Below are 23,469 nucleotides of genomic sequence, written 5' to 3'. Positions count from 1 at the left end.
AAGACAAGCCTGTATTTATTACCCACCCCTAGGTACCCTGAGAACATGGTATTAGATCATTGTTTGAACTACAACAGTTCCTGTGATTATGGTCATTCTAATATATAGACATGGCCCTCATTTGCATGAGATGCCAATAATACTGAACTTGAAATACTGTCCCATTCACACCAGAAGTATGTAACACAAACAAAAGGCCTTCTCTTAAATCATGTGTTTTTTTTATTAACTAGTGGATAATAGTTATTTTAAATGGCATAACTTTTGTGCATTTTCAAGTTTGCAGTCACCTTGGTTGATTTTGGGGCCTGATTTCAATCCTTTACTAGCTTATTAAAACTTTCAGGAGTGCTTAAAACAATTTACTGGACTTTCTTGTCCAAAGCCATTCTGTTCTTGCTTGTCATCATTTATCTTTACCAAGTTTCAAGTTTTCTTTCAGCTCCTTCTACAATCAGGCACAAATGCATGAATCCTTAATTAATTAGGATCCCGGGATTCTATGATGAAATATTTTCTAACCTACCAAAACTGAAGACTCATTCACCAGACAACTTGTTAGGGAGAAAAATGCCAGGATTCTGTAATGAAAAAGACCAATTTTATTTCTATTACTTTTCACAGGTTTCACAAATTATCCAACTCAGGTGGAGGAAACAGCATTGTAAAATTTGCAGACAATATTATAACTTAGAGTGCTAGAGATCTGAAACAAAAACCAAAATTGCTGGAGAAGCTCAGCAGGTCTGGCAGCATTTGTGGGAAGAAAGCATAATTAATGTTGCAAATCCAATGATGTTTTGTTTTTTGACACCCCATTAATAGGCTGCGTTATATCAATATGTCGAAACAATACTATTGCTGGGAGTATAAGCAAATGCAGGCTTGTCAGGTAGTAAGGACAGGAGAGATGAAAGAGGTAGTGAGAATGAGACCGATGAGGTCTGTACAGTTCTGAATTTGAAACATCTACTATCTGGTTAGCAAACACTGAACTATGAGGGAGGCTAACTACCATGCTTTCATATTCAGCACCAGGAGAATGAGCAGACCTAAAAATGTTACTCACAAAGTTTAAAAGTGTCTGTAGAGATAAAGCAAGGTGTGCAACTTTGGGCATAAATAATGTGAATGTAAGAGAACCTTCTCCTAAAAATAACATCCTTACTATTTAGGTCCAGAGAAGGAGGCCCAGAGTCTATTGTCCTTGATGTTCCTCCAGAAAAACAGGGTGCATTGTCACTGCAGACTGAGAATATCTCGTGACACTTCCAGCTGCTGGAATGGGACCTGTGACCTGACAAGGTGGTTGGCCATTATGTCCCAGTGGCATCAAATTGACAGTTGCGTTAAACTTTTAAGCAATTGGTTGCTTCCAAGAACTCACTGAGGACCCGTTTGGACCTTCACATTTCTCAGCCTATTAATATGTCAAAGCTGTTGCCAAAGCAATTTGTGCCAGATCAAAGTGCTTGAAGTAATTTCCCCTTGAAAAGTTCAGTGCTACAGCCCAGGCGGTAGGCTTTGTCCACTTAGCTGGCTTCCCCCAAATACAGGACACTATAGACTGTAAACGTGGAGAGCATTATATCGTAACGCAGCTGATTTTGTGAGGAGAAAAAGGTTTCATTTCATCGATGTACAAGTTAGCTATGATCATTTGTACCAGATCTTAAAAGGTCTGTGCTAGGTGCCCTGGGAGCTGCCATGATGCCTATATTCTTGAAAACTCCCATATTTCTGCTTTGTTTCCTATGCCAGATGTCTTACAAGGATAGTTACTGTGAGATTGGGGGCTACCCTCATCAACAATGCCTGAAACATCTGTTACAGAACCCTCTGACTGAGGCCACCATTCTTCAACCACGGCCATAATGAAACAGACAATAGGCTGCTGAAAATGAGGTTCTGGTACTTAGATTGGGCTGGGTCCTTGTAGTATACTCCAGACAGAATGTGTTGCATAGTTTCAGCATACCATGCTATGCAAAATTGCAGAGTGTCAAGAGAGAATGTGATAGACTCTGAAGAGCTGGGAGAATAGCAGCAGTCTTCTAAGGAGGAAGAAAAGGACATTGAGCTGGACAAATATCATCTTCTACATGACCAATCCCTGCAGTATCAGGCACAAATGAGATAGGACTTAATTGACATCTAGTTTCAATAGATGTGGTCTGGGTGCACTGATCACTTGTTGATTGCGAGTTTTTTGTTCCTTAAAAGACGGTGTCAGTATGCAGATAGTCCTGCTAGAAATGGAGCAGTGCCAGATCTAATCCTAGGGAATGAAACTGGTTGACGTTTTAGTTGGCAAGCATTTTGAGAACAGTGACCATAACTCTATAAGTTTCAAAGTCATTATGAAAAGGGATAAGGATAGTGTAGAAGTTATATATCTAAACTGGGGGAAAGCCAGTTTCAATATCATTAGAGAGGATCTGGCAAACATAGACTGAGAGCAGCCACTTGCAGGTAAGTCTACATTTGGAAAGTGGCAGTCTTCTAAAAATAATACAGTGAAAATTCAGGGCCAGCCTGTTCTGTTAAGGGCAAGGGCAGTAAGTCCCAGGAACCCTGGATGTCAAGGGATATAAACAGTTTGGTAAAGAAAAAGAAGAAAGCATATGTCAAGTATAGTGCATCAAAACAGGGAAAGTCCTCCAAAGGTACAGAGAGTGTAGGAGGTTGCTTCAAAAGGAAATGAGGAGGGCAAAGAGATGCCACAAAATACTTTTGGTGGATGGAATCACCAAGGCTTTTTATAAGTATATTAAGAGTAAGGAGTAGAGACCAAAGGGGCAACCTTTGCGTGGAGCCAGTGGACGAGGGTGAGGTCCAAAAAGAATACTTCTCACCTGTATTTACAAAGGGGAAAGACATTGTAGCTCAGGATTTCAGTTGGGACGGTGAGGTTCTAGAACATGTTAAGATTAATAAGGAGGAGATATGAGATGTTTTTGTGGGTGTTGAAGTACACAAATCCCCAGGGCTTGTTGAGATATATCCCAAAATGCTAAGGGAGGAGATTGCTGGCGGATATAGTTAATACTTCACTGGGCACAGGTGAAGACTGGAGGATAACTAAAGTGGTTCCTTTGTTCAAGAAGTGCAGCGGGGATAAGCCAGGTAATTACAGACCAGTTAGTCTGACATCAGTGATAGGGAAGTTATTGGAAAAAATTATGAAGGACAGGATTAATCAATATTTAGAAAGGCATGGATTGATTAGGGATTGTCAGAACTGATTTGTTAGAGGGAGAGCCTGTCTGACTTATTTAACTGAGTTTTTCGAAAAAGTTGCAAAATATATTGATGAGGACAGTAGAGTTGATGTGGTTTACATGAAGTTCAGTAAGTCCTTTGAAAAGGTCCTTTATGGAAGGCTGGTCCAAAAGGTAAGAGCCCATAGGATTCAAGACAAGTTGGCAAACCAGGTCCAAAATTGCCTTACAAGTTGGGTGATGGGAAATGGTTGTTTTTATAATTGGAAACCTGTGACCAGCAATATACCACAGGTCCAATACTGGGACCCTTGCTGTTTGTTATGTTCATTATGTTCATTTGGATATGAATAGATAGTATAATTAGTAATTTTGCACATGACATGAAAATTGGTGATTTTGTTGTTAGTAAGAAGGATAGCCTCAGGCTACAGTCTGATATTTATCAGCTGGTAAATTGGACATAGCAATGGCAGATGAGTTTAATCACAATAAGTACGGGGTGATGCATTTTGGAAGGTCTAATAAGAGGCAGATATACACAATGAATGGTAGATCCTTAGGCAGTATGAGGAACAAAGTAACCTTGGTGTACGAGGTCTGGGATCTCTGAAGGTAGACAGAGTGGTGAAGAAGGCAAGGCATAGAAATAGGAGCGAGGAAGTCTTGTTACAAACTTTATGTAATATTGGTTAGGCCATAGATGAAATGCTATGTGTATTTATGGTTGCCACACGATTAGAAAGACATTATTGCACTGGAGAGAGTGCAGGGGAGATTCATCAGGATGTTGCCTGTGATGAAAAGTTTTGTGTTATGAGGACAGACTAGATAGGCTGGGTTTGTCTTCCTTGCAGCAGAGGAGGCTGGGGTGGGGAGCGATGGGATCTCATTGAGGTATACAAAATTATGAGATGCATAGATAGAGTAGATCATGAAAATCTCTTCCCCGTGACAGACATGTGCAAGACAAGAGGGCTTATGTGTAAACTGAGGAGTAAGTGGTTTAGAGGAGATCTGAGGAAAAGCTTTTTCATTCCAACAGACTGCCTGAGAGGGTTGTGGAGGCAAGCACTTTTGCAACATTTAGGAAGCACCTGGATGAATACTTAAATGCTGGGCATAATAGGCTTAGATCAAGTGCAGGTAAGTGAGATTAATGTAGTTTGGTACTTGTTGGTTGGCATAGACATAGTGGGCTGAAGGGCCTGTTTCTATGCTGTATGTCTCTATGACAAGTGCTTCCTGTTCCCAGAAGCAAATGCAGCTTTCTTTATTTTTCATCGCTTTTTATGTTGCTTAATAAAAGTAAATGTTTTCAATCTTTTGAATGCTTTCCAATATGTGACATTCTCACCTTCAACAATGAAAATATGTTAGGTTACATTGGGTGTTAGGGAAAGAGTAACACTTCCATAGACAGGATTCTATGATGGATGACACTAAGTGCAGGTAACCCATGTAGCTTGGTTCTTAAACGGCAAGACATTTATGAATGAGCGCTTGTATTTGCAATGACATGTCAGCCATGCCGCTTATATGCCCAGTGAAACATTTATTTTTGATGCCCCTCTCATTATGTGCATTCTGAAGGGGAGGTTCTGGGCTTTAAATGTGGTGATGGCACTCAGAATCCCAGGAGGTCCCAGCAGTGGTGGCTACATGCGCCAATGCTCAGTGGAGATGACACAAGCAGGACATCATTGAGGTGTAGTGCATAGCTACTGAAGTAAGCTGGGGAGAATATCGTTAGAAAATTTGTGAGGGCTAACGGAGAGAAATCCCTCTGTGGAAGTCACCATAATTGAGACTAAGCCGAATTCTACTAAAATTCAGCCCTATATTACATGATACAAGAACTATTTGAAACAAATTCATTACAAATATCAGAAAGAAAGATTCAACTCTTTTACCCCAGGAACAATCTTACAGATACCCAAGCTGCAGTAAAAAGTCACCCATCTCCATGTTAATGTTTCTTGTTCACTGACATGCTTTAAGCTGTTACTTTTTGGAAAAGTGCTCCATTGACTTACTGCTCTTTCTTTAGTTATTATATCTTCCTGAGACATTCAGACAAGCTGTTAACTCAGCTCACTTACTACTAGTGTTCCTTAATCTCAGGCTTTTAACAGTTTTGTACGATGTCTTATTCTCTGACACCTTCACAACCTTCTATTTCTGGCTTTCTTCTAACATACATAGCATTTTTTCCTCTGAGTCCTGACTGCCTGGACTGCTTCAGACTGAAGAATCTCCATCTCGATCCTCTTATCGCTCTCTCTCCCTTTCTCTCTTTGTTGTAAAACTCAAGTCAGCAATCACCCTAGCAATTATCTCCCTTGGTGGCTTGCTATTCATTTATCTAAACTCGACTATTTTTTGAAATGCTGTGTTTTTTCACTAGGAAGGGAGATAATGACCTAGTGGTATTGTGACTAGACTATTAATCCAGAGACCCAGGTAATGTTCTGAGGACTCAGGATCAAATCCTACCATGGCAAATGGTGAAATTTGAATTCAATAAAAAAAATCAGGAATTAACAGCCTAATGCTGACCACAAAACCATAGTTGATTGTTGGGAAAACCATCTGGTTATGGAAGGAAACTACCATCCTTACCTGGTCTGACCTTCATGTGACTGTTTTCAATCAGTCAGCAATGGGTATTGGGCAATTGGGGATGGTAATAAATGCCAGCCTAGCCACAACACCCACACCCCATGAAATAAAAAAACTCACTATTCAAAGTGGCTTTTTACCTTTGCTAAAAATCACACATCAGACCTTCACAAAGCTGAAACATAAAACCAGTTTTTTCTTCGCTTTAGAACCCAAGTCCCCAAATCATAATTTAGTATGAAGCTTCCTCACAATGTGTGTCAGTCAGGGTTTCATACATAATGATGTCTTTATGCCTTATTCACAATATAACCATTCAGGAGGATTTAAGCTGCAGGAAGCAAATGGGTTCTATGATGAGGGAGAGGCTGGTCCGTCAGTAAAATGTGAATTAATGCCCTTTATATTAATAGCCCTACTATCTTCAGTTGGTACTCTTTTAAACCTGAATCCTCTAACATCTGAATCCATTTAGCCACTTTTCACACCAGTACCTTACTGACAAGGCAGTCTCATAAGCCACTCTACAGAAATTAAGCAGACGGAGGTATCAAAAGTGATGAAGGTTTAAAAGTGTAGAGAAATTTAATTACTGTGTCAAATCTTTTAACTCCAAAATGTTAACCTTATTCCACCTCACCGGGGTAGCTTGCTGGAAATCAAACCCCACTTATGCCTGGAGTGAACATAAAAAGGAGTTTTAACAGAATACAAAATTGCCCATTTTACCTATCTTTTTGACTCAGATTGACAGAAAGCACAGACCAGGTTTCTGTACTTAACAAATAGTGACTTTTGTTATAGGCAAATAGTTCTAGTGATAGATAAATAATTATGAGCCAGCAATATGCAAATCTACTAGCTAAAACTTTAACCCCCTTGTAAAATTTCCCCTATCCACATGTACACATGGCTAGACAAAGACAGACATAAAGAAAAACAGGTAGAAGAAAACATGCAAAGGCAGTTCATTGGCCATTGTACTCAGGATTCACTGAGATCATCTTTTTGCCTTTTCAAGGCTTCCTATACCTCTAACTTCCTTCTCCAGCACTTTTACTTGTGTGCACGAGACACAGAGCAATTGGTTCACACTTATAAAATCTCTCACTTATTGGTTAGAAACCACAGCTTACAACAAATAATGAGGAGAAATAAACTGGCTTTTTTTAGGCTTGCAGAGGAAAGACCTTCCATTCTGGAGGTCTGATGACTTCTGACCAAACATTCACACTTACAAGCTATCAAGCTATCTGGAAGCCAATCACATATTTGTTGGTAGCTAAAGGCCTTTGTCATTGACAACTGGTCACCATTTCACAGAGCAATCAGCTAATTGTTGCCATCTGAATCTCATTTTGTGTACACTTCCTGGTTCCAGCTTGTCTGCAACTAACCTCCTTCAATGCTTGAACAGTCAGCAGTGTAAATTACACTTACAGTAAGTATCAGTAACCTGCTTTTAAGAAGTGTAGTAACACTTTTCACAATCCTTAGCCTTTTCCACAATTCTTAGTGTGTAAAATAGTCCTTACCCCTTTCAGTCCAGAATCAATACTACAGAAGAATAAAAAGATAAATTCTTTACAACCTATAGTGTGGTAAAAAAAACATTTTGTTACTTTTACAAAGGGTAGATACAGTGTTTTCAACGGAGCTAGCAGTAAGCTGTAGTAACTTATGTTGAGTCCTTGAGATATTTGAGGTGGTAATCTTTTGGAACTTAGCTAAGGAGGACATGGATACAGACCGTAATGTCTGAGCTACAGCTGTGGGTCTGTGGCACACTCTTCTTTCAGGTCTCATGAGTGGATGCTAAAGGTGCGGATGTACTGCAAACTCTAGAGAGAGAAAACACTTGCCTGTATTGTTCTTAATTTCCATGGAGCTGTTGCTCGTCACTCCTACTAATATGTGGCAGAGCAGATTGCTAGAGGTGAGTGACTCCTTGTAAACCCCAAGTATATGGTCTACCATTGAATCCATTTAGTGTGCTAGTTACCCAAAGCTGGAAAAGACTTTAGAAACAAAAGTCAATAGGAAACCATCAGAGCTTTGATCAAAACTGAAAAAGCCAAGGTTACAGTTACCTACTGGGAGGGTCCAGATGGAATTCCCCTTGAGGTGGCCACATGCTCCAGGGTAGAGTGCAGAGTGGAAATGCCATAAACATAACTGTGCACATACTGGAAGTAAACTCCTTTATACTTTTATACCAGGTCAAAACCTACAGCTTTATAGTTATATCCTGGTCAGACTGGATGTGGATGGCCTCTCAAAGGCAGAGCCTCAAACAGTTGTGGCTTCACTTGGTGTGTGCATGTCTTCAGAATTGAAGATGCCTCACATATCTAACGGCTTTCTGTATGATCGGAAAGCCAAAGCCAGACAACCAGTAGGACATTCAAAGCTCCACTTCAACGATTCTTGCAAGCCGGCATAAAGGCTTCAGAGATCAACTAATGCACTTGGGAGTAACTAGTAGATGACGCAGGAAAATGGCAATGACTCTCGTGTACTGATGTTACGTGTTTATCATTTTTTGTAGATGGAAGAATGTCAGAACAGGGCCAAGGACTTCAGCAGACCTACTAATTCACTTGAGTATATCAAGCATTTTCCTTTTCATGGCTGGAACGCCATCATATCCAATTAGTAGGGCTAGAGGAATGCATTGACATCTGGTACATTCAGGGTTACCTCTGCCAGCAGTACCTGCTATTGCTTACTTGTGCTATCTGTTTCAGCTGATGCAAGCCTTTATAAATAGCTGCACATCTCTCTAGGTTTGAGAAATAGCTACCCTTCTCTTTAGGTTTGTAAATCAGTGCACTGATGCATTGGTGTAATGACATGGGATTGTCAGCCCCAGGAGAGCTCTCTGAGGTGTCTTCAGGAAATTCCTACTGCTGAGAAGGCAGCTAGAATGAAGAAGAAAATGACAAGACTTAGGATGGCAAAAGAAAAATGTACTGGTTGAGGACTTCAAGTTGGATGAAGATACAATTGTTTGTGCTACTTGAAGACACACAATAAGCATTTACTGTGCCATGCAGAGCCACAACATGGTCAATTCAAATGCTTGGTGCTCTCAGAGACCCACTAATTTTGAATGTTTCATCCGTTGCCTGGATAGGGCCACCAGTCTCAACAGAGCATTGTACACTATCTTTTCCTGTAGTCTCAAAGAGAAAGGTGTAAATGGCTATTTGAGGAGTCACGTAGGGAATTGTGGGACCGTGTAGTGATGTCATGTAGTGCATAAGAAACTAGATGCAGGGAGAATGGGGATGTCGAGAATGGGAGGTAATTGACTAGAGTCTGAATTGAGCAGGTACATGTTTAGCTGTTGAAAGTAGGTTAGATGAGCAATCCTATTAATGGAAGCAATGAAGGGAGCAAGCAAAAAAAATGTTAGAAGTGAGCTGTGGAAGAAGTGTGATAAAGATGTAGTGATTAGTATGAATAGCTTAGGAGGAAGAAGATGGACTGAGATAGTGCATGTCAAGAGGTAGGGATAGACAAAGTTATATTCACCTTTCTTTACCTAGCAATGTAATTGACTTTCTTCTGGCTGTGGGTCCTGATCCTCACGGGTCATTCCCCTACTAAAAACCCAATATGAATTTCAAGAAGGCTTACTTGGGCAGGCATTTGACCATTCTCTGGCCAATTTGTGGGGAAACCTCATCTAGTCCTGTCTGCTGCCAGCAGCACTTTCAAAGAACTGGCTGAAAGCCTGGGGGAAGCCTTACCTCTCTCTATTTTCAGTTATAAATTAAACTGAAAGCAGCATTGACATTTAATTGATTGACTGCAATCTCCTTTTAAAAGATGTATTCATCCTTTAAGTGATGAGCAGGGACTCCTACTATAAGTTATAAAGTGCAAGAAGGGGGATTTACTGCTGCCAATGAGATAGGATAGCCAGCCTGCAAAGCCTACTTTAATGAGGCATGATAATTAAAATTGTCCGGGAGCTTGCATTTTTTTTCCCGATATCTGGATGCATTATCTGATTCCTTTCCCCATGCACTGATGTTGTCTGCCGTTAAAGTATTTGAGCAAAATCAGCTAAACTTATTCCATTAATTGATTTTGTCAATGGCTTCAACACTGATAAGAATTCTGCTGTTGCTTTTTGTTACTGTGCCAGCTATGAACTGAGAAATAAGAAATCAGGAGGATACTGCACCAGTACACAACACACAAGAGATAGAACACTTACATTCTATTGAAGCTGATGTTTCATACACAGAGCTTCAGTACTTCATAAAATATTTATAATACCTTAGAAGAACAGTATATTAATTATGTAACAAATTAGCTTCAGTGATTGTTACTAATGATGTAGAAATGTGAATTTTTGAAGCTTTCAGTTGGTCTGTTAAAAAAAAAAATTCAAAGTCACGCTTCTTAGGATTCTGATGGAATTAAGCACCTGTGGTAGGTTGACTGCAGTGTTTTTGATTTTGTTCATTTTCTGTTCGTAATCTAATTCACTGAAGGAATGTCAAAATAACAAGTCCAGAGGGTTAGCATACAGAATATTTTATCTCTGGGATCTAGCTGCAAATCCATGATTGGTTCGGGAAATCTCGTTTCCATTCTCAGTTGGGAAAAGCTGATTGCAATAATCTCAAATCTAGCTCAATTGCTGCGTTAAAAGTGGCTAAACAAAGCGCATTTGAACATACTGTTAATGCTGTGAATTCTCATGTCAAATAGATTTTAGAACAGCTGCATAGACTAGCTAACTGAATAATGTACTTAAACTCCAGCTAAGATTAATTACTCCTGAGCAATGGCTGTACATCCCATACTTCCTTCACTTATTGTTCCTTTCAGACTGAATTTAGAATAATAGAAAGAGCAATTTTCTTTCAGTAGACTATTTACATTGTCATAACTATACACTATAGTCTTGCCAAATTTTCTCTTTACTTCTCTTTCTATCACAGAGCTAATGATGCTTTTCATGCCAACATTTCTAAAGGTGTCAATCAATGGCCAGTAACTTATTAAAAGCAAAGTACTATGGATGCTAGGGATTTGAAATAAAAACAGCAAGTGTAGAAAAAAAAAACTCAGCTAGTCAGGCATCATCTGCAGAGACAGAAACAGAATTACCATTTTGAGTCCAATATGGCTCATTTTTGGTGTCCTGAAGAAGAGTCATTTTGGACTTGAAACATTAACTCCAAATCTCTCTCCACAGATGCTGCAAGAGCTGCTGAGTTTCTCCAGCATTTCTGTTTTTTATTCTTACTGTCCATTATATGTGGGGAAGTTTTGAAAGCAGTGTTCAGCTGGGAAAGGAAAGCCTGGTGTTGTCTTCATCTAACCTTGACCCAACCTTAACCAAACCTTAACCCAACCTGAGGTCAGTTGCACCTTGATGAGACCAGTTCTGGATGAGATCAAGCTTGAAGCATCTTTGTCCTTTGGGGACTCTTTTGGTCTAACAGACAAGGGAACTAAGGGTTATGAGGAGCAGTGGGATTAAGACCATATATCAGCCGTAAACCTATTGAATAGTAGAATAGGCTAGCAGACCCATATGGCCTACTCCTGTTCCTAATTCCTGTATTCCTCTATGTGCCTCAGTGACTCAGTCTGTAAGTCTGCTGAAAAATCCAAATCTTTCCTCTACCCTTAGGTTGACTTTCACATGTTCATGCTAAATATTGAGCAATGAAAAGAATTCGAGACCTTGTCTTTAAATTTAAATATAACCATTATTTTCTTTTACACAATGTTGCTTTTGTTTACTTCGTGTTTTGCTCATTTTAGCAAGATACTGAAGTTCTACCTCTACATTGTGATGAGACCAAAAGAGTCATCAACAGCTTCAGGCATTATTTGGTGTGAAGGTTGCAGAAAAATGTAGCTTTCGCATCTTCCTGTCATAGTTACTTGTGCTTTCCACAACTCCATCCTCTCCCATTGCATTCCCTAACCCATCACCTTCTCATTTCTCTTCATACATCCCACCCCTTTCACTAACATTACCTTTTCCCTTTAAGTATTTGCCCAAATACTATATCTTTCCCAGCTCCCACTCTACTGTCATTTTACTACACTCCTTAATAATCAGTGTACTTCTTCCTAATTTTCAATTATGTCCCAGTGGTAAGCAACAAGAGATCAGAGCTTCCTTTGGTTCAATTTGTTTTCCTCCTCTTTTCTCTCTCCTCCTGTCCATTTCTAACTTTCTTCAAAAAGGCACAGTTTGCTTTCAAATTTCAACTCATTTTTCTGAAATCAAAGAATTTAAAGGAAAGGTAGGGCAGAATCTTGTGGAAGTAAAAGAAGTCTCACCTGCTGGCTGGAGAATCAATGAGAGACTTGCATTGACTCCCTTGAGAGAGGCCGATTGCCCAGGATCAGGATCCCAGGACCGGATGTTGCACCCAAAGTGTCTTGTCAAACAGAGACAACACCTTTTTTTATACACCCGGGAAGCCATGGCTGCTGCCATAATAACAGCCACTGGAGTCCATATCAAGGAGCACAAGCATGGCTAGATGCTTGGCTGGTGGATAAAAGACAGAAAGTAGGAATAAAGGGGTCTTTTTCAGGATGGCAGCCAGTGTCTAGTGGAGTTCCACAAGGACTAGTTTTGGGACCACAACTATTCACGCTATACATTAATGATCTGGACGAACTGAGGGCATTGCTGCTCGGTTTGCAGATGGCACAGAGATAGATGGAGGGGCAGGTAGTGTTGAGGAAGCGGGGAGGCTGCAGAAGGACTTGGACATGCTAGGAGGGTGGGAAAAGAAGTGTCAGATACAATACAATGTGGGAAAGTGTGAGGTTATACATTTTCAAAAGAAGAATAGAGGTGTAGATTATTTTCTAAATGGGGAAAGGCTTTGGAAATCTGAAGCGCAAAGGGACTTGAGAGTTCTATTTCACAATTCTATTAAGGTTATCATGCAGGTTCATTTGGCAGTTAGGAAGGCAAGTACAATGTTAGCATTCATTTTAATAGGGCTAGGAAATGAGCAGCATGTACCGCTTTGGCTGTATAAGGCTCTGGTAGGAGTGCATTTGGGATGATGTGAGCAGTTTTTGGCCCCGTATCTAAGGAAAAATGTGCTGGCGTTGGAGGGGGTCAAGAGGAGGTTGTGATCATGAGGACGAAGGGCTTGTCATATGAGGAGTGGTTGAGGAATCTGGGTCTGTACTCAGTGGGGTTTAGAAGGATCAGGGGGTACCTGATTAAAACTTACAGGATACTGAGAGGTCTGGATAGAGTGGACATGGAGAAGATGTTTCCACACATAGGAAAGACTAGGACCCGGGACACTGCCTCTAGGTGAAAGGATGGACCTTTTAGAACTGAGATGAAGAAGACTTTCTTCAACCAGAGGGTGGTGACTCAGTGGAACTTATTGCCACAGAGGACGGTGGAGGTTAAGTAATTGAGTGTATTTAAGACAGAGATAAATTGGTTCTTGATTAGTAAGGGGATCAAGGGTTACAGGGAGAATAAAGGAGAGTGGGGTTGAGAAACATATCAGCCATGATCTAAAAGCATGGACAGAATGGCCTAATTCTGCTCCTTTATCTATGGTCTTGTGGTCGCACTAAACCATCAGTAAGTTATTGCAGGAGGTTTGGTGGTTTATGATTGTGAGACAGGGAAATGTAGAGGATTATAGGGGATTCAGCATCAAGGATTAGTGGATGGTTTGCAGAAGACACACAATTCCTGATACTAAGTTCCTTCATCAGACAATGAGTGTGTTTGAAGGAGGAAGTCCATGGTGGGATGATGTTTTTATGTGGGCCACAATTGTCCACTTTTGGACTTAGCTATATTGGCAGCAGGGAGGCAAGGCCGACACTCCCTCTGCTGATGTCTGAACATACTTCTCTCTCTCACTCTCACTGTGTCTCTAAACCAAGAACTTGTTACTGATCCACCAACTGGCATAAAGCAGGAACAATGAGCTATAGGGCAGCAAGCCAAGCATGAAATTTACCCTGGGGCCTCATTTCATTAAGTTTGATGAGATCTACCTATTACATTTCTACCCAAAATGTGGCCATTTCAACTTATTGAATTTCAACTACATTCCTTGACCAAGCAGCCTTCAAGAGAATCCTGCAGATCGGGTGGTAAAACAGCAAAGAACGGAAGTCAATCACAATACTTCTGGTCACTCCAGTGGAATAAAGTTTTAAATATTCATTTGTTGTCTTCAAAGCTGCAGAGACTACTGAAGAATTTTGAAAGGTTTGGCTTCGTTATTGCTTAGTGCATCGTAAAGGAGTTTCTGTGAGGGTGCCTAAAACATGTTCGATTCCTGACTTTCATTTGAATTGTGTCTGTTTCAGGCAGTTGAAAAATTGCCCATCCCTGTGTTAGTTTAAATGCCTTTCAAACCATGCTTTGAGTGCAAGAGTTTGGACCGCAAAATGACTCTCATTGTGCCTGTCTTATGCCTATGAAACAAGGACAGTGAAGCCTAAATTCATTCACCTACTCTCTCGATTTTGCTCAATCTGTCTGACACCAGTGTCTCTTCCATAGAATACAAAACAGGAATCAATTTTCTCATGCTCTTTCCCACACAGGTCTTAAAATAAAGGCTCCAAATATAAACTTTGCCGTAATATATAGTTTGAAATTGTTTCATTTGCTTCTCAAAAATATTTTTAGAGATGCCACAATTAGAAACTAAAGGAAAATATATAATCAGTAAAACCAATTGAACAATGCTGACTCATCCTGTGAAATTAAATGCATTGTAGATTCTCAGGTTGCACAATCCAGGATCCAAACAATTGGATTATGTTGTGATAGGGTCTAGTTACTATATCTTTCAAAAGTGCTGTTATGTGAGTTTCTTCAACTTATCTATTAACAGTCTGAAAACACTTCAATGAAGCAAGACTAGGTACAAATTGATATAGTGTTTTAGTTTACAGAGAATGTAAACATATATGTAATAACTATAAGAAAACATATTTCGCCTAAATCTTATCCTTGAAATAATAGAAATAAGGCGCAAGCATGGCTTGCTGTGATCAAGTGTGCTGGCATGTCTTACTTTTGCCTGGCATTTAATCTGACCATGGCTTGAGCGGGCTTTGTGTTACACTTATAATGTATTTCTTGCCTCTGAAAATCATCTTGACTGGCTAACTTTGAACATGTTTTTGCTTCTATGTGAGCATAGAGAATGCTTGAGCAAGGTCCGTCTCATATCCTGATGGATGCATGGATACAACAAGAATGACATTTTTGGTTAATTATAGCAATCATTTTCTTGCAATTATTTTCCAACAGACTCAGTCGTGTGTCAACAAAGCAATCCATAGTGGAAAGTTTTATGAACAATAGGTCAAATCCAACTTTTGTGCCCAAGCGTATTATACTTATTATATTCTGTGCTTCAGATTACTCATACACTGTATTTAGAGCATTATTTTCTGAAGAATTATACTTAATTAATATTTGAGTGAAAAATTACTACCTGTTTCCACCATCTTAACAGGAAATGTTCCATAGATTTACCAGTCACTCATTGAAATAATGGCCCAGATTTTAACTGTTCGTATCTAGTGGAAACTGAACATGGGGGCAAGTTAACCCTTCCTATCCCACTTTCTCATTGCTCTGTCCTGATATAATGTACTACTTTGAACAGGTGTGCAGGATGTCTTTATGGAATCAAGGTTGTACTTTCAACATACTGACCAAATCTGATGATGTTAATTAAAGCACACTATAGAGTCATAGTGTCATACAGCACGGAAACAGACCCTTCGGTCCAACTTGTCCATCCCAATTAAGTTTCCCAAACTAAACTAGCCCCATTTGCCTGCATTTGGCCCATATCTCTCTAAACCTTTCCTATTCATGTACTTGTCCAAATATCTTTTAAATGTTGTAACTGTACCTGCATCTACCACTTTCTCTGGCAGTTCATTCCACACATGAACTACCTTCTGTGTGAAAATGTTGCCCCTCAGGTCCCTTTTAAATCTTTCTCCTATCACCTTAAAAATGTGCACTCTAGTTTTGAACTCCTCTACCCTAGGGAAAAAGATTGTTGCTATTCACCTCATCTATGACCCTTCATGATTTAATAAACCTCTATAAGGTCATCTTTCAACCTCCATTACTACATTCCAGTGGAAAAAGTCCCAGCCCCCATCCTCTCCTTATCACGCAAACCCTCCAGCAATTTCAAACTGATGCCTGAGTCAGACGGAAAGAGGGGCAACTGTTGGTTCCCACCAGGGATTAGCTATTGCACCTTAAAATTAAGTTTTACATTAATTTTGTGCGACATGAAATGCCATTCTAACTCTCATAAAAAAGTATCTGAATCACCCCTACATGAGGTTACCCACCCCTGCCCTCAGATCACACGAAGAACTTCCTTCATAAATTGCAATTAGAATCCTTGATTGCAGCAACATCCTTGCCTGTGGCCAATGCCTCCAAAAACTGCCAGCTTACATCCCCAAGCATCCCCAGCTATTGCCATCAGCTGCAACTTCATGCTGTGGGCCCTATATTTCTACTTCAGCCTACTGAACACACTATTGGCTAGTTGATAGACAAGTGTCTACAGCAGATTAAATGAGGCCCATTCTTTTAGATGAGCAGTTCATTCATGTCCCAAGCCTTGCCAGATTTTTCATGCTTTCACATTTTAACCTTCCTTATTAACATTGGTGGCAGTTAATATTCTATAGATTATTTTTGTTGGTTTTATATATCTCTCTTTTCTTGTTTATGATCACAAGTTTTGCTTGGTTGGCATTCCAACCTGTCTTCCAGTGAATAGCCTGTAGGTCTTAGAATAAAACTGACTACCTTTCTTCTGTGCCAACAGGAGTAGATTTTTGGCATACATGCAGTCCAAATGAGGATAGCTATAAATGTTAGCAGAAAGTCTGAGATAAAGTTGCAATGGACTACTGCCCTCAGTCATTATGTAAATATGCCTGTCTTGTTGGAATAAAGTTCCTTTATCAGCAACGTCTGATTGAAGAGAATTTTTAACTCACCTTGATGTTGCTCATTTCCAAATCCTTTCTGCGTAGAAATCTTTTGTTGAATCAACTTGTTTGGATGTATTATAAACACCTCCATGACCATCACATTCTGAATGTGACTTGAATTCAGAACATCTGGCCTAGAAGTAGTGACATTACCACTCTGCCACAAGAACTGATATTAGACTATAAGACCAGAAGACCATAAACAATAGGAATAGCTGTAGGCCATTTGGCACCTTGAGTCAGCACCATTCAATAGGATCAAATCTGATCCAACGTTCCTCATGACCACTTTTCCTGCATTTTCCCTGTAACCCTTGATTTCCCTACTAATCAAGAATCTATCTCAGTCTTAAGTATACACAAGCACTCTGCCCCATAGTTCTCTGTGGCAAAGTGTTCCAAAGACTCACAACCCTCCAAGAAAAGAAATTCTTCTTCATTTAAGTCTTAAGTTGGCTCCTCTTTATTCTGTGACTATGCCTTCTGGTCCGAGACTCTCCCATGAGAGGAAGCCTCCTCTCATATTTAAACTGTCATTTCTCTTAAAAATGCTATATGTTTCAATGAGATCACCTCTCATTCTTCAAAATTCGAATGAGTAGAGTCTCAGCTGGTTCAACCTTTGCTCATGACACAATCCCTCCCCACCAGAGATCCTTCTAGTGAGCATGATATTGGTTTGTTTTTTTGTATTGATGGCTTTTGCTGGCTATTTGTCATGAATGATTATTTCCAGATGTCCTTAGCAGTTTTTTATGATGTACTTTTATTGGCTACTTCTAATGACTATGTTTCTCAATTGTTCAACATTGATATATTCACAGTTTTATGAATTAAGTATTCAAGACAATCCGATTCAAGTTTATTAAATGTGTAATTGAAAATGTATGCAAATGTGTACCTGTATAAATGTTTATATAGTTTTCCACTTGAACAAGAGATGCATTGATAATTTTCTGTGAATGTGATGTAGTCTGCAAACCCGAAGTAAAAATGGAACCTTTTCATGCTTTAGAATTAGTAAGAAAATTAAGTTGTAATGATGAAAGCAAAATAGTAGCCATTTATGTCTTTCATGTATTTAAATCTTCTTCCTACATTTTTTACTTCTCTTAGGTTGGCACGCTACGATTTTGTGGCACCACTGAATTTGCCAGTGGCCAGTGGGCAGGGATTGAGCTGGATGAACCAGAGGGAAAGAATGATGGAAGTATTTGTGGCATTCAGTATTTTAGCTGTCCCATTAAACACGGTATATATTGTAATTTCTTATTTATATTCCCAGAACTTGGCTAATGTTTTGCTCCTCAGCTCTACATGCATTCATCTGCCATTGTTTACTTGCTGACTGTATTTGTGAGAGATCGGATAGAATAAATACTTATAAAAAAAAACAAAATATTGGTGCACAAAGAATACAAAATTCTGTGAATAAGTTAAGAGGACAATTAAAATATTAGAGCTAAGAGCTTAAAGATAATCCTAAGAAATATAGAAAGTGTAGTAAAAAAGCAAAGAGACAGATTAGAGGGCCACAAAAGGAACATGAAAAATGGATTTTCAAAGAGCAAAGGGATTTCTAAGCATGCTAAAAATAAAGAATAGTTGAACAGAAGACAGGATCAATCAGAAATCAAAAAGAAAGTCTTATTTTGGATAATCAATGTGTCAATGTATGACAGAGATATTAGTACATACTTTTTATTTGTGCCTACACCTAACTTTAACGTAGATGTCAGAAACAAAATTCCTTCTGAAAATTTTAGCACGACTTAAGTGGGGGGTAAATTATTTGTCCTGATGTTATTGTAGGAAGCTTGAAATAAGATAACAGAGGATCCCCATTATTTAAAATGTTTTCTTAAATGTACAAACCATGCTATGGGATTGAAGTGTAGTCATGTAGCATCACTTAGTGAGAAAAGGATAAACCAAATAGTTATAGACCAGTAACATACTGTCAGCTAATAATACAAAATCACTTGGAAGCCATAGTTCAACATTAAATTAGATTCCATTTTGAAAAGCATGACAACCAACAAATGATTATTATAGATAGGTCCCTTTTTGACAGATGTGATAGTTGTTTTGAAGACATAACCAATAATATTGATAAAGGGAATGAATTAGATGTAATGTTTATCAACTTTGAGAAGTTTTGATAAAATGACACGCAAAACTTTTAGAGTCATAGAGTCATACAGCATGGAAACAGACCCTTCAGTCCAACTTATCAGCATCAACCAGATATCCTAAACTGATCTAGTCCTATTTCCCAGCATTTGACCATATCCCTCTAAATCCTTCCTATTCATATACCAATCCAGATGCCTTTTAAATATTGTAATCATATCAGCCTCCACCACTTTGTCTGGCAACTCGTTCACTACACGCACCACACTTCGTGTGAAAAAGTTGCCCTTCAAGTCCCTTTTAAATCTTGCCCCTCTTACCTTAAACCTATGCTCTGTAGTTTTGAACTCACCTATCCTGGGAAGAAGACCTTGGGTATTCACTCTATCCATGACCCTCATGAATTTATAAACCTCTATAAGGCCACTGCTCAGCCTCTGACACTCCAGGGAAAATAGCCCAACCTATTCAGCCTCTCCCTATAGCTCAAACTGTCCAATCCAGGTAACATCTTTTCTGAACCCTTTCAAATTTAACAACATCTTTCCTATAGCACGGAGACTGGAATTAAATGCAGTTATCTTAAAAGTATCCTGCTCCATGATATAAAATAATCTTTAGTAGCATGACAACAAATTTAGTTAACAGGCAACAAAGAGGCTAAATGTGTAGAAAAGCTAAAATTTGTGTGCAACAGGGGTACATAATTTTAGTAAAGGTAGCACAATCTGAAAATTTGCTGATGGCAGCAAAGTAAGCTTGCTACATAGTGGAGGTTTGTAAAGAATTACCAGGTGGATGGCAGATGCAACCTAATATGATGTATGGGATAATACAGTGTTATTGCAACAATAACAATGGGTTCATAAGCTCAGTTGAAAAATGTTGAATGGTTTGCGCAGTGGACATTGAAAGCTAAGCTTTCAAGTACAGAGTCACCAAACTCGAAATTCGAAACGTTGTGGCCTCCTCTACATCGGGGAAAGCAAGTGGAGGCTTGGGGACCGCTTTGCAGAACACCTACGCTTGGCTCGCACTAAACAACTGCACCTCCCAGTCGCGAACCATTTCAACTCCCCCTCCCATTCCTCAGACAACATGTCCATCCTGGGCCTCCTGCAGTGCCACAATGATACCACCCGAAGGTTGCAGGAACAGCAACTCATATTCCGCTTGGGAACCCTGCAGCCTAATGGTATCAATGTGGACTTCACAAGCTTCTAAATCTCCCCTCCCCCAGCTGCATCCCAAAACCAGCCCAGCTTGTCCCGCCTCCCTAACCTGTCCTTCCTCCTACCTATGCCTTCCTCCCACCTCAAGCATCACCCCCATCTCCTACCTACTAACCTCATTCTGCCCCCTTGACCTGTCCGTCCTCCCTGGACTGACCTATCTCCTCCCTAACTCCCCACCTACACTCACCTTTACTGGCTCCATTCCCGCCTCTTTGACCTGTCTGGCTCCTCTCCACCTATCTTCTCCTCTATCCATCTTCTATCCACCTCCCCCTCTCTCCCTATTTATTTCAGAATCCCCTTCCCCTCCCCCATTTCTGAAGAAGGGTCTAGGCCGGAAACGTCAGCCTTCCTGCTCCTCTGATGCTGCTTGGCCTGCTGTGTTCATCCAGCTCTACACGTTGTTATCTCAGATTCTCCAGCATCTGCAGTTCCTACTATCTCTCGAAGCTTGATAACTCTACTTTCTTCCCACATATGCTGCATATCTGCTAAGTTTCATCAGCAATTTCTGTTTTTTCTTCAAATACATAATTCCCTGAAAGTGTAGAGACAAGTCGATAAGAAAGACTATAAAAAAGGTCAACAACAATTTATAACAGCAAAGTGCACACTCATAAATTTAAACTAAACATTGGCTATGTGTGGTTTTGACACCCATTAATGACATGGAGTGTATGCAGTGCAGCTTTACTAGGATGATGCCAGTGAAAGGTATTGGTAGTTCTGAGAAAAGACTTGAGATCAAAGCTGCCTGATGCAGTAGAGATTAAGATGCTCAGGTGACTTTTCTTTACTATTTATGGCAGTGAAATTTTAATTTGGTTAACTTATTAAATAAAACGGGCATAAGATTTCAGTATCTACCAATGAAATAGGACTGCGAATTACTAACCTTAAAATTACTGATGATTTGCAAACTTTTCCATTGAACTCAGTGTGCCAGAATTGTAGGATGTGTGTTTGCTGCAACAATTCCACATGTAGTGATCTACATTCATTGTACCATCAAGATAAGTGGTAAGCATTTCGCCACAGTCCCAAGGATGGAAACACTGGAAGACATACCCAGGGAACGCTCTAATTCAACTGCTAATGTTTCGCTTAGGTTCAGGCGGCATGGTTAAATAATGCATACCTCTATGTGGTCTTTAGGGCAGAGAAGAATATCTTGAAAATTGATGATAAAGTAAAATCTGTAAAAAAGCTTATTTGGAATTTGCAATTAATGTAGAGGGCTTTTGAGGGACTGTTATTCCAGATGTATTCTGTAGTAGCAGATCTTTTCTAAGTATTTTTATTTCCTTTAAGGGATTTTTGCACCACTTTCCAAGATTAGCAAAGTACCCATGGTAAAAAAGAGTGTCACAAGGACATCAAGTAAAACATCAACTCCTGTCCGATCACAAAAAATTGATTTGTCGCATGTTACATCAAAAGTTAACACAGGTAGGGAGAAGTCTGCTGTGGTAAATAAATTAGGTATTAATCATAAAAAAAAGTGTTTGTTTTGGTTTTGTTGAAGATTATAATTTTTTCATTTTTTTTAATCTATCATGTCATTACTTGATAAAGGGTGTACTGATAATATCATTGATTTATTTAAGCCCTTCCTTTTATGATTTATTTTTTTTCTTTTCTCTTGTAGCGATTGCACTTAATATTGCTTTCCTTAAAAACGTTATCAATTTCTAACATATGTTGCTAGGTTGAGGACTGTTGAATGGTGATAACTGCAGCAAGATCAATCCAACTGATTATTTTTGAGGTAACAAGAGTCAGGACTGCTTTAACTGACAAAGTACTTTTCTTTTGAATATACTTGTCCGCTGGGATTTTCCATTTTGAAGTTAAAATATGGCATCAAGGATGTTGGTTGGCATGTAACTGCCAATGCCTGGAGCAACTTATTTCACTTGATTATGTGCTTCTTATCTATGCAAGTGAGATGTTGCATGAGTTTACAGCAAATCACATGGCAAGTGAGCAGGAAATTCTGACCATTCTGGGGTTGTAGATCTGGTGCCAAATTTAAAGGACACCACTTCACTTGCTATAAGCCAGAAACTTCCTGTCAGCCTGTGGTGGCCATTTAAGTGCAAAGGATATCCCAGGTATGACTGATTCTTTTCATATATGAAATTTAATGTGGATTCGTGTGAGATTATCCATTTTGGATGGAGGAATAGAAAGACAATTTATTATCTAAATGGGAAGAAACTTCAGAATGCTTTGATGTGGAGTGATCTGGGTGTTCTTGTGCGTGAATTGCAGAAAACTAGTATGCAGATACAGCAGGTCATAAGGAAGACAGTTTTATATTTTGACATTTATTGTTGAAAGAATAGAGTGTAAAAGTGGAGAAGTGTTACTGCAATTGTACAAGGCATTAGTGAAACCATACCTGAAGTACTGCATACAATTTTGATCCCCTTACTTGAGGAAGGATGCAGTTGAATTGGAGGCAGTTCAGAGAAAGTTCGCTAGATTTGTTCCAGAGATGAGGAGTTTATCTTACAAAGTTGGATTGGGTAGTTTAGGCCTGTACTCTCTTGAGTTTAGAAGAATGTGAGGAAATCCAGGAGAGTATATAAAATGGAAAGGGGGATTGCCAAAGTAGTTGTAGAGAGGATCTTTCTTCATATGGGGCAATCTAGAACTAAAAGTCTAGAAGAAGTCAAAGTTTTAAGATCAGGGGTAGCAGATTTAAAATAAAAATGAAGAGAAATTACTTCGCTCAAAGGGTTATGAATTTGTGGAATTAACTAGCCCAGACTGTGGTGGATACTGGTACATTGAGTAAATTTAAGGAGGAAATAGATAGATTTATGATCAGTAATGGGTTGAAGGATTATGGAAAGCAGGCAGAAAAGTGGAGTCGAGGCTGAGAAGAGATCAGCCAGAGGGGCTGAATTGCCTTCTCCTGTTCCAAGTTCTCATGTTCTTATGTTCTTTTGTACTTGCCTCACATTTGCAACTCCAGCAGGAATGACTGTATAAGCTTTCGGAAAAATAAAACCTGGCTGATTTTCCTGCATGTTTATGATTTCAAGAGCTCTGAGGTTACATAGTTGATCAGTAGTGCTCTGTGTTTCCTGGGAACTACCATTCAACATGTGCTCCCATGCCTTGGTAGTCCTGCCAAGATACATCACCTCTCACTTTTTGGGATTAAATTCCAATTGATACCGTTCAGTCAATCTGATCACCTATATTGCTTCATAATC

The 23,469-nt window shown here is 39.4% G+C and overlaps 1 protein-coding gene across 1 annotated transcript in view; it reads left to right on the top strand.

Annotated features, from left to right (window-relative positions):
* The window catches only part of LOC109935392 (CAP-Gly domain-containing linker protein 4-like), a 190,292-nt gene that overhangs the window by 124,276 nt on the left and 42,547 nt on the right, over nucleotides 1-23,469 (top strand). The window contains exons 8-9 of the mRNA XM_048601410.1: nucleotides 17,991-18,126; nucleotides 21,554-21,691. Of these exons, the coding sequence (XP_048457367.1) occupies nucleotides 17,991-18,126; nucleotides 21,554-21,691 (274 nt within the window). The remainder of the gene's footprint in view (nucleotides 1-17,990; nucleotides 18,127-21,553; nucleotides 21,692-23,469) is intronic.

Source organism: Rhincodon typus, chromosome 9 (assembly GCF_021869965.1).
Source record: "Rhincodon typus isolate 14 chromosome 9, sRhiTyp1.1, whole genome shotgun sequence".
Taxonomy (NCBI): domain Eukaryota; kingdom Metazoa; phylum Chordata; class Chondrichthyes; order Orectolobiformes; family Rhincodontidae; genus Rhincodon; species Rhincodon typus.
Note: the sequence above shows the minus strand (reverse complement) of the source record. Positions and strands in the feature narration are given on the sequence as shown.